The following is a 12,127-nucleotide window of genomic DNA, read 5'->3' on the forward strand; positions in this document are numbered from 1 at the left end:
TGTTCTTATTCATAAAATATCTGCATTGTGCCGTAACCACTTCCTGTTATGTCATTTAATCTCACCTGTCCATTGTACCAGCTCGATATCATGTAATTCAATCAAATAATATCAGCAAGGATGAATGAAAAAGGGAAGGATCTGCATCACTTCATCATTATGACTTCCCCTCATATTAGGTTCTAGTGATTAGTGGTGTGTGTGTGTGTTTTAATTTTATTAATTGCAAGGATAAGAGAGTCCATCTTCAAAAAAAAAGATGATCTTTTATGCTGGATAGGCAAGTCATAGTTATTGAACTTGTTGGTTGGATTCATTTGTTGGTTGGATTCATTTGATCCACAGCACTGCTGAATCCTCGAATTTGATTGGCCAGAAGGTGTTGATTCATTTTCTATAACAGCAGCTCTGATGAGTAGTTATAGCTGCAAGGCAGATTGCAGGATTGAATTAATGTGCTTGTTGTAATACGTTATCGTTTCTATAGTAACAAGGACTAGTATGGTGGACTTCACATGATCTAAAGCCAGTAAGAAATGATGAGAGGTGTAATAGATTTCTTTGAGATGATATTTATGTATTGTTTATGGAAGGAGTCATCAGCGCCAGCGCTTTGCAACGGTCAGTTAGTTTTCCTCAACGGGAAAGGCTTCAGAAGGCTTCAGAGTTTTACGGTTTCTCTGTGACTCGGTCTCCTGTGTTTTTTTTTAAATTGTCTTCCAGAGAAAGGGGGGGGAAAAGAGGCTGGTGAAGGACCGACTGTTTATTGCTTCTATAACGTAAGTGACAAAAGGGCTAGCTTGTTTTGTGGACGTGTCGCACCGTTGAATGTCACTGTAAGCATTTAAAAAGTATGCCCTGTTGCTCTATGTAATAGTTGGCAAATTGCTGGAATAAAACAGTTCAGGAAGCAGTGTTCCAGAAAAATAATCAACATTGTTGTAGTAAGAGTAACTCTCTGCTTTGTTTCGGGTCGCGTCTCACCACCCTGTCTTTGATTATTTTCCTGTAACAGCACGCGTCGTCTTGTTTCCTTACATCCTTCCACCAGGTTACGTATAAAAGTTCAGATTAACACGTGCTTAATGACGAACTCTTCCTTTATTCTGCCGCTGTTCTTTAAAGTACACATGGTTGTTTATAGTGCTTTTTTGTTTTTGTTTTTTTTTTTTTTTAAATTCTACGTAATAAGTGTGGAATTTTATATTGTTATGATTTTGTTAGAATCTTTGCATTGAATTTTTTTTTTTTTTTAAAGTTAATCTGTCGCACATCCACATATTGTGGTTCGTTTCGGGTTCTGTTTGTATTTTGTACTTTTGTGGTGGTTGTGCTAAAAAATGCTTGATTTGTGATGCAATTTTTTTTTGGCACAAAACGGCTTTTGAAATCGCCGTGGCACGGAATTGCACGGTTTTTCTCAGTGATGTTTATTGGTAAACGAGGCCTTTAAGTTGTATTTGTGTTTGATGCGAGTTGTGATGATGTGACATGATGCGTCTTGGCCCAAAACTGTGGAAAATCTGCTGTAATTCCTGCGATCGTAAAATCCTGGATTGATTGTTTATACGTTTAACGCCGGTCACCTCGGTTCATGACATGCTTACATTTTCGCTTTTTGTTGAATTGTGTGAGACTGCACCATAGAGAAGTGACAGCAGTGTGGGGGTCAAAGCTAGGCTGCAGCTCACAGTCACGGTTGGCAAGGAAGAAGTGAAGCTTGGATGAAGTACACACTGATTTTGAAGGGACGTGTAGGGTTTTTTTGTTTTGTTTTTTGGCTTTACAAACGAAAATTGAGACATGGTCCATGTGGGAGTTTTGAACTTGACTTTGCTTGGAACCAGAGAAGTTCCCCCCCATTGAACTCTTGTCTGTTAAAATGATAATGTGCCAGCTGTGCTGTGAATGTTGGTTCTCGATTTTAAAATGGTTTCCATCATACAAAACCTTTCTTTTCTGCTTTTCTATGACCGTGTGCTCAATTTCATTTTTTGTACAGAACTGAAATGTGAGACGCCGGGGCCTCTTGAATGTCACTTGAAAGACTGGGCGTTAACAAACGTTTCCCTCTTAAAGTTATACGATCGGTTGGAAGTGTATAGTGTTCTGTAGAAGTTTTTGACATTTTAAAATGACATTTCTAGATGGAGGCCTTCATTTTTTGCAGATATTCACCTCCATTTGCGTGTCTTAACTCTCAAGTTTTCAGTAACACGATTTTGTCCGTATTTGTGTGTTAAAAAGAAGAAATTGTGCTTTGGATGTTATCGAAACATATACTCCTAATTTTACTATTTGTGTTTGTTTCTCAAGATACAGTCGTCCGTGTGTTGATTTTGTCACGTCAGTAATTTAAAGAGTTTCGTGTAAAACCCTTTTGCGGTTAGTAAGAACACGCACAGATGTTGATGTTTTAAAGCCTCTTTAAGCCAGCGTTGGTTGATGTTTTAAAGCCTAAGTCTGTATAATAATAAGGCTGTTGTGTTACAGTCCTCATTCTGATTGTGTGTCTCTGCTCTGAAACAGGAGCTTGTCAGTGTTTTGTCAGTATTCGCGTTTTAAAAATGTACCTTTCCTTTCGCCGATTTAGAACCGATGCCTATCGCGTTTTTAAATCGGTCTCTGACGTCGCGGTTTTTGTTTTTCTAAACTCTGAACTAGGAGCTTGTCTGTATTTTGTCAGTATTTGCATTTTTAAAATGTACCGTTTCCTTTAGGTTTTGTAAGACGTGGCCCTTTTTCTAACCCATCTCTCTGGCTTTGTTTTTTTTTTCCCCCCTTCATTTTTTTTAACATCTAATTTTTGATCTCTGTGTGTCTCTGACATCAGGAGTTTTAATTGGTCAGTGTTTGGCATTTGCAAATGTACATGGTGAGAAGAAATGGCTATTTGGACATTTGGTGAATTTATTTTTCTGTGCTTTTCTGCCACTCGAGTCGAAAATGACTGATCAGTACTTCACATCAAGAAGAAACGGCACTTTTTAAATGCTCATGTTGTAAATCGAGCTCCAGTCAAAGGCCTTCGTTTTACAGTCCCACAGGAGTTGGGAATGTTTTGGCTCTTCTGGAACAGGACTTGTTATTTGTCCAAACCTTAATCTCTAATAGTCACTCTGGATGTGGTGATTTGCCCTCTGAGCGCTCTTCTGTGTGAGGTAGTTTTTTTTCTTTCTTTTTTTCTTTTTTCATGGCGCATGTATGAGTGGTGTTAATGAAGGCTCTGAATAAATCCTGTGCAGTGTACACAGTCCATCACTTATCTACACTGGCTGTGTTCACTTCAGCTGCACTCAGCAGCCAATCAGCATGGGGTTTTTCCCTCGGCCAGGGATTAGAGGGAACTGGCTGATTGCAGTGAGCGCCGGCTCAAACAGGCTCAAACCAGTTCGTTCCGGTTCTGGCTGCAGCCGGCTAGATGGGGGAAGTGAATTGATGGCATGTCAAAGAGGCTATTAAGAGGGGGGGAGTGATGAATGGGGATGAGGGGGAAGGGAAAAGGCCATATCGCACTCATTATCTGATTTAAAAACTGGATTAGAGTGAAATTCAATTAGTTTTATGGATAGATTAATGTAATGCCCGTGCTCTCGTTTGGAGCACACTCGGAATGAAAAACCTTTTGTTAAAGGCAAATCGTTGCAGATGTCTCTTAAATCTTGCGATAATTGTAACAAAACAAAACACAAACCCCCCCCCCCCAGAAAATAAACACCACAGTAATGTAAAAGTAATGTGTACCTTTTGTGCTTCAGGCTCAGTTCATTTCCATAACTAAATTTGTTTAAAGTATTAATATGAAAATTTCCCTGATTTGTTTGCTTGATTGTTATTATCCTGTAGACTTTACTCCCCGTTTTGCATATGTGGGTGTGCGCAGTGAAGTATTGGTTTCATAATACAGGATTTCTCAGTTAGGTTAAGCTAATATTCCGGTGTTAACGTCTCTTGGTATCTTTTTATCTTTTTTTAAAAAAATTATTTTCCCCCGGAGGCTTATCCTTGGCTTTCCGTTTATGGCTCCATATGTGTGGAGAGAGATTTTCAAAATCCTCGGTTAATATTAATATGGTTAGGCAAATATTACTCCAGGGTTGAAATATAATAATGGGGAGGGGAGCGTTCTCGCCTTCCGATATATCACCCATGACCGATTCCAAGATGAGGTTTGAGAAATGTCTGAACAAGTCTTTAAACGCTTCTTATTAAAAAGTTCCATCTGGCTGAAATATGGCAAGCATAGATGCCAAATTTAATAAGTGAAGTCACTGCTACATGGTGTATGTTCATATGGGGGATGTTCATGAGTGGGTCTTTGAACTCATGGGTTAACATTGTTGTACATGTGATCCTGTGATGCTTTGCATCTCTCAGTTTCTCCTTGTTTTTTGTTTTGTTCTCTATCCTGATGCTAGTGAATGTCATGAGGTGTACAGTGTGCTACCAGGACTACAAACAGATCGACTTGGTGGACAATTACTTTGTGAAGGACACGACCGAGGCTTCTAACACTGCGACAGAAAAATCAACACAGGTGAGAAAATCCACACCTTAGATATGCATCACTAAGCGGTTATTTTTATTTATTTATTTTTACATGTGAACATGCAGCTGTAGTGTACATGTTCCTTAGAAGTGTATTTTTGTTTGTTTTCTGTATGGCTGTAACACTGCAGGTATGCACCAGCTGTGAAGACAACGCCAGCGCCATTGGATTCTGTGTGGAGTGTGGTGAATGGCTATGCAAGACATGCATCGAAGCACACCAGAGAGTGAAATTCACCAAGGATCATACGATACGTAAAAAAGAGGAGGTCTCTCAAGGTACAAGTTTGCTAATACTGCCTGAAAGCAGCACGCTGATTTAATAAATACGATGCATTTATGTTTTTTACATTTTGTTGCTTGGGCTGATGAGTAGTTGAGGAACTTGAGGAGACCTTGGTAAGTTGCTAGGGGTATGGACAAGTCATGAAAGTGAAAGCTCCGGTGTGCTGTCCAGTCCTATGTTCTGTTCCCCGGAAGTCAACTTAACTAGGCTAAAACAACGAGAGGGTGACTTTATCTAAGTAAAATCTTTATCCTCTCCTGATATGGTCTCTGGTGATGAAACATGTTCGTACCCTTGCCCAAATGTCTTTGGCTGACATTTTAGCTATGCGCTATGGTATTCTCTTGACACATGTAAAGATTATTACTAGAATCTGACTAGAGCCTTTGTTTTCACTCGATGAAGTGTATAAATGTGAGGTTACTGCATGTTGTGTTCAAGTTAGAGTTATATAACAGTGCTGAATAGCACTGTATTCTCCTCAGCTTAGTCACTGTTTCCCTCAGTGTATTCCTAATTCTGGGAATTCTAATTAATAAACCTAGAAAAAAAATAGTTCCTAGTAACAGTCAGGCCATGTCCTTGGTGCACGTGTGTAGTGCATCAGGTGACAGAAACCGCACGTGCTCCCGGCTGTAACAAACTATAAAGATGGGCAAGGAGGGTGTGGGAACCAACTGATCTCAAACATAAAGTTTAATCATAAACCGAACTCAAAAAGAACGTAAAACACAAACGTAGGTCATGTCATACATAATACACACGTGTGTCTGTCGCTCTCACCCCCTCTTTCTCTCCCCCCTCCCATCCCCCCTTCTTTCTCTCCCCCTCCCATCCTCCCTTTTCTCTCCCCCTCTCTCTCCCTCTCTGCCCCTCCCCTCCCATCCCCTCTTCTGTCTCTCCCACTCTCTCTCGCGCCCTCCAATCCTGCCTTCTCTCTCTCCCCCTCCCATCCCCCACTCTCTCCCCCTCCCATCCCCCTCTCTCTCCCCCTCCCACCCCCCCACCGTCTTGCCCCCCACCCTCTCTCCCCTCCCATCCACTCTTGTCTCTCCCCCTCCCATCCACTCTTGTCTCTCCCCCTCCCATCCACTCTTGTCTCTCCCCCTCCCATCCCCCTCTCTCTCCCCCTCCCATCCCCCCACCGTCTTGCCCCCACCCTCTCTCCCCTCCCATCCACTCTTGTCTCTCCCCCTCCCATCCCCCTCTCTCTCCCCTCCCATCCCCCTCACTCTCTCTCCCCCTCCCATCCCCCTCACCCTCTCTCCCCCTCCCATCCCCCTCACTCTCTCTCTCCCCCTCCCATCCCCCTCACTCTCTCTCTCCCTTCAAATGAAACGTTTTCTCTGGGAAAGTCAATAGGGGGAGTACACTCAGGTCGTTGACTGAGTGAAGGGGGAAAGAAGGATGGTGTCAGTTATATCAACAACCTACTAAACCTGCTGCTGCCATGTAACTGAAACACTGAGAGGCCAGATACGTAATTTGCTTGTCCACGGTGGAAAAAGAGAGAGAGATCCATGGTCCCTTATGCATTGTTTTACGATTGGGCCCACATTTTATCCATGTCTAAGCTGAAACGATAAAGTGATTTAGAAATAAATGCCATAATGGAGTTGTAAATAAATTGTTGATTTGTGCTCAGTGTTAGTTCCTGAATAAGAGAGTGAGTGCATGGTGGGCCTAGGTTTCATTAACATTGCAAGTGTTCAAGCTGGTGGTGTTTTTTTGTTTTGTTTTTTTTTCCTTCCTTTTTTTTTTTTTTTTTACTTCGCCTGCACAGTTCTCACAGTAAAAATATGAACTAATAAGTAGTCGAGACGCTCAGAGTTTAATCATTTGCTAGTTTTGGCCTTGTCCAACCGGGAGGGAAATCGTATTGCAGTTGCTATGGCAACAGGCAGAGTTTCCAATGAGTCGGTCTTTCGGCCACACTGTTTTCATTACCGCACACGCAACTCGAACAGATCTGGAGAGGAGCCGTTAAACCATATGGCCACTCAGGAGTGACTGAGAGGGGGAAACGGAGCAAGGGAAGGATTTTAGACGTGATGCGTGCGTGCATGCAAAGAAACTATCACAGCCTAGATTAGACTGAGATTAAGGCATTATCTGGATTTAGGTCATTAATGCTGCACAACATTATATTCTCTCTAGCTCAGTACAGCTGAGACAACACTAATTAGCTAGTGCAATGCATAATTTATTAATAATAATATAAGCCAGTGAACGCTAAAATAATAACATTCCAATTTGCAGGAATTTTTGCACTTTATAGTCTCGGTTTTATAACTCAGGAACTGATTAACACTCAAACAACGCGCATATGATTTAGAATTATTAAATAGCTGCACCGTTATTAATGAACCGCCTCGCTTAACCACTGCCTCAACCCCCTACTGGCAATATTTCAGTCACGGAGAGTTTTCTCACCTTAATCCATGTGAAAGATGTGGAAGTGTTTGTTTCTCACCGAAGCCCGCGCTGTCACACACCCTTTCCTTACCAGGAGGCTCCCAGACACGTTGATCTGTGTGATTTAAAATCTCACTTTCAATTACGTGAGCCCTCCCAGATTGGGTTAATCTGTTTTCTGGGTTTATTAGTAAAAGGATAGAAGCCTGCAGAGTTGAGATGAGGCACAGTTTACTCAGAAAAGCCCACTTATAGAGTCTGGAGGGCATTCTGAGGTGGCTCTATTGTGTTTTTAACGAAATTAAATGATTAATGACTGGAGCAGATATTACCATAAATACATTATATGGCCAAAAGTATGTAGAAACCTGACCATCACACCCTTATAGCTGTGTTTCCACTGCAGGAACTTTCCCCTGTAACTAGGGACTTTTGGAGGTACTCTGTGTGTTTCCACCACAGGGACCAGGGTCTAAATTAAGTTCTGGGTAAAATATTTCCCCCTCAGAAAGTCCCTACTCAGGAGGTGGTACTTTTTCCAGCGTTTTCTCAATTACCTCTTTAGCAAAGCAAGAGTCCTAACCACTAGACCACCAGTTTGGTTCCAGGTTTGTGTTCCAATCAGAGCCTGCTACGTGTTCTTATGAGCCGAGCAAACATTTTACATCATTACATCATTAAAATGAGCTTACTTTGTGTCAGTAATCCGTTTGATTGTAGCATACTTTTGAGGCTTCATATCCTCTCCAAGGGCTTGTAGCGTGCAGTCACCGGACTAATTTGCCTAATCTTCACGGTACTTCAGACAGCGATGGAAACACGGACAAGAAAGGTCTGGAGGAACCAAATGGTCCCTTGAAAAAAGTTCCTCGGATTCATTGTTTCGGGTAATTTTGGTGGAAATGCGGCTTGTGTGGTTCTTTCCTAATTTGTTGCCACAAAATTGATTGGAAACAATCATCTGTCTAGTAGGACTTTGTATGCTGTAGCATTAAGAATTCACCTTTTACTGGAACTAAAGCCACTTTTTCACTGCACGGAACGACTCGACTCGCTTTACTTTTCTTAGCTTGCTTCTCCTCTGCCGCAAAAATGTGGGCGCCATCATCTACTTGCCTTCATGCAGGAGTAATGTATTATCGAGACCCTGTACTGTACACATACCCGGTCAGGTGGAAAAGTGGCATAAGAGGCCCAAGCCTGTTCCAGCATGACAATGCCCCTGTGCACAAAGCGAGCTCCATGAAGAAATGGTTTGCCGAGGTTGGAGTGGAAGAACTCAAGTGGCCTATACGGAGCCCTGACGTCAAACACAGACTGCATCCCAGGTCTCCCTTCGTCCGACATCAGTGACCTCACTGATGCTCTTGTTGATGAATGGGCACAAATAAACGCATCCACGCTCCAGAATCTAGTGGAAAGGGTGACCAAATCTATAATGGGATATTCAACAAGCACATATAGGTGTGCTTGTCAGGTGTCCACATGCTTTTGGCAATATAGTGCTTCTATTTATATATATATATATATATATATATATAATACGAAAGGCTATCCTTTATACCCTTTTGACCATGAGATTTTTTTAATATATAATTTTTTTTTTTTTAGTTGTTTTGAAATAATGCATGACTTTGTTGCTAAATCATCAACATTTTGGAAAGCCTCAGAAAATAAAAGCAAAAATGGCAGGCTTTGTGTTCATTAGCATGATTTGATCGTGTTTAACTCTGATGATTGGCCTTGACAGAGTTGTGTGGGTTTTTTTTGGTGTTGCAGAGTCCGTAAGTACTTCGGGACAGAGGACGGTCTTCTGTCCGATCCACAAACAGGAAGCACTCAAGCTCTTCTGTGAGACCTGCGACAAGCTGACATGCAGAGACTGCCAGCTGCTGGAGCACAAAGAGCACAGGTCAGACATCCATGCACATCATTACTGTTAATATTACCTTCCCCCAGAGTTTAGCTGCTGGGTTTTCAAGGACATTCCCAGTCCTCCAAGATTATTTCCAAGGCTTTCATGAATTCAGGCGTGCTAAACCAGGGAGAATATAAACCTGAGACCGAGAATATCTTGTAAGGATGTTACACTAGCACTGTTTTAGCTGTGTAAGCTTCCTCCACACAGAGCTCTCTCAGTCCTGTTTTACTCACCCACATGGTAATTTAATAATTAAACCTGGTCATAGACATGGCCCTTTCTCTTTACTGTCATACCTGTAACTTCTGACTGTCAGACAAATGACACTGATACTTAATCCTGTCTCAATCAGTAGGTCAAGTCTGGTAACAAATTACATTATATTAATTCTTCCATCAAAGATGGTACTATGCTGTTTCTCATCACCTTGTAATTAACATAAACGCCTATACCCTTCAGTAATATTGTAAAGCTGTCAAAATATTTTATTGGCGATAACCACATGACTACATAATGTTGTTATATTTTGATATTTTGTTAGTTAAAAATTGCCTATCAATGGATGTATTTTGTTAAACAAATAAAAGGGTTAAACTCTCAGGATCCATCAGTGGGTCTAGATTCGTATTCCTTACTCTTCTAACTATTCTCCTTTCCCAGTAGCTTCTCTGTAGTTACTGAATAATAAAGTTCGAAAGTGAATAATTGTAGAGGTTAAGGTGTGATTTTCTTTTGGGGATGTGATTAACAGATGGTAATCTGCTACTTATTTACTTGATTTTCTCTGTTAATATCCACCCCAACCTGTTCTCTGGAACCTGTTTGCTGTCATGTTGCTCATTATTGTTATTGTTGTTGTTGTTGTTGTTGTTGTTGTTGTTGTTGTTGAGGCCTTCAGGATAATTACTCATTATGGAGTGACTTTCATTTTGTATACTGACATGTGAAACACCTGTAGTAGGTAACGAATAAAACATGGTGGTGTTGAAAAATAATTAGCGATGAGATGCCTCTTATACCACAGGCAACATATTTATTATATATTTTTTTTTTCTTCCATAAGTTAAAGAATGGCTTCTTATACTTTTTATCTTGATATCCATTTACAGTTACATTTAACATCATGAAATATTACAGATCAAACGAAAAGTCTCTTGTCCTGAAACCCCCCCCCCCCCCCCCCCCCCTCCCTCTTGAGACTTGATGGTTACAATTCTCCGACACTGGAGACTCCTTCCACGAATGTTCAACGTCTCTTTATAGAGAATCTTGCCATCTCAACAAAAGTATGTTTTGCTTTGAGTAGCAGCGTTTTAGTTTATTTAGTCTTAGTCTTCAATTACAAGGATTATCCATCATCCAAATCCATGTGAACTTGCCACTACTATTGAATGACGTATTATAACGAGCGCATTATAATAAACACGTGTTTTGAATTAAAGCTGTCAGAGCTGCTGTTTAAAAAAATAATTAATCAACACCTTCTGACTAATTAGAAGCGAGAATTCCATGGCGCTGTGGTGTGAAACTCTATAAAGCCCACTGATTTTCTTGTCCTCTGTGGCAGGTACCAGTTCCTGGAGGAGGCCTTTGAGAATCAGAAAGGAATTATTGAGACGTTCATGGCCAAACTGCACGAGAAGAGGAATTTCGTACAGTTTTCTGCAGCTCAGGTGCAAAATAGGTAAGGTTAAATGTGTGTAAATCACAGGTGTTACTGTAGTAACATGTCAGTTCAACCTATTCATTCGTTATTCAAATGCTTCACAAGCTGAAAATTACTACAATTAGACACTCCCTACTATTTAAAATTTATGTAGTACTCCATATTAATAATAAGATTTGGACAATTGTTAGTTTCTTAGAAGCGTATTAATTTGTTCATTTAATGATATTTTTTCTCTTTCTTCTCGTTACAGATTAAAAGAGGCAGCTGAGACGCACAAGAAGGTTGAGCATGAGATTAAGATTGCCGTCTTCACGCTTATCAATGAAATCAACAAGAAAGGCAAAGCTCTGCTTCAGCAGCTGGAGGTATGGGGAATGCAGAAATACAAAAACAGTATCCTTAAATATTGCTAAATAATGTAACTAATCTGTTTCTATTAGGCTTACGTGGAGTTTCCGCAATACAGGTCAATGTAGCTGTTACTATTGAAGCGATAACGTATTACGACGAGTTCATTAATGTAAACTTGAATTATAGCCAGACTGTTATTTAAAAAAAAAAAAAAAAAAAAAAAAAAAAAAAAAAAAAAAAAATTCAACACAGTTAGACCAATCAGAATTGAGAACTTAACACAGTTGTGGTATAAATGAGATTATCACACCCTTTCAGTGAAGGGAAAATAAATTCTGAGCTCCATGTCCTCGGTGGTTTTCCTGTTGCAGAGCGTGACGAAGGAGCGCACCGTGAAGTTGATAAACCAGCAGCGAGATATCAGCTCACTGGCGCAGCAGATCCTGCACGTTCTGCGCTTCACACACTGGGCCATCAGCAACGGCAGCAGCACCGCATTGCTCTACAGCAAGAGACTGGTAAGTCATTCTGATGCCAGCCGAAACTAAACCATGCACATGAAAAGCCATTTTATGTGCCTGCATGTTTGTTTGCTTCTCTGGTGACTTGCGGTCATTGCCAGGCTTATTAACAATGCTATGTATGTGTACGTGTATTGTTGCAGACTTTTTGCCATTTATGTGCTGCAGTAAAAAAAAAAGTTATGCCAAAACATAAATAAATAAATAACGGTTTTAATGCCTATTTCAAATCATAGCAATGCAAAAATATAACTATCTTATTGAAATTTACCAACTCGTCACAAACACGAACATAGCTAAAAAAAAATTACATTGAAATGAATGTACGTTCAGTCACAGTTGTGGTTTACTTCAATTAACACTGAACATTTGGTGCCCCTTTTGTCCGAGATGGTCCCCTAGTGCAAGTGTAAATG

General features: G+C 40.6%; 1 protein-coding gene across 2 annotated transcripts in view; it reads left to right on the forward strand.

The window, feature by feature from the left end:
• trim33 (tripartite motif containing 33) overlaps window positions 1-12,127 on the forward strand; it is a 31,677-nt gene that overhangs the window by 7,516 nt on the left and 12,034 nt on the right. For both annotated transcript variants that reach the window (XM_017468096.3, XM_017468095.3), the window contains exons 2-7: window positions 4,419-4,537; window positions 4,680-4,827; window positions 9,029-9,161; window positions 10,738-10,854; window positions 11,090-11,204; window positions 11,562-11,708. In XM_017468096.3, coding sequence (XP_017323585.1) covers window positions 4,419-4,537; window positions 4,680-4,827; window positions 9,029-9,161; window positions 10,738-10,854; window positions 11,090-11,204; window positions 11,562-11,708 — 779 coding nt within the window. The remainder of the gene's footprint in view (window positions 1-4,418; window positions 4,538-4,679; window positions 4,828-9,028; window positions 9,162-10,737; window positions 10,855-11,089; window positions 11,205-11,561; window positions 11,709-12,127) is intronic.

The sequence above is a fragment of the Ictalurus punctatus genome, chromosome 5 (assembly GCF_001660625.3).
Source record: "Ictalurus punctatus breed USDA103 chromosome 5, Coco_2.0, whole genome shotgun sequence".
NCBI classification, from domain to species: domain Eukaryota; kingdom Metazoa; phylum Chordata; class Actinopteri; order Siluriformes; family Ictaluridae; genus Ictalurus; species Ictalurus punctatus.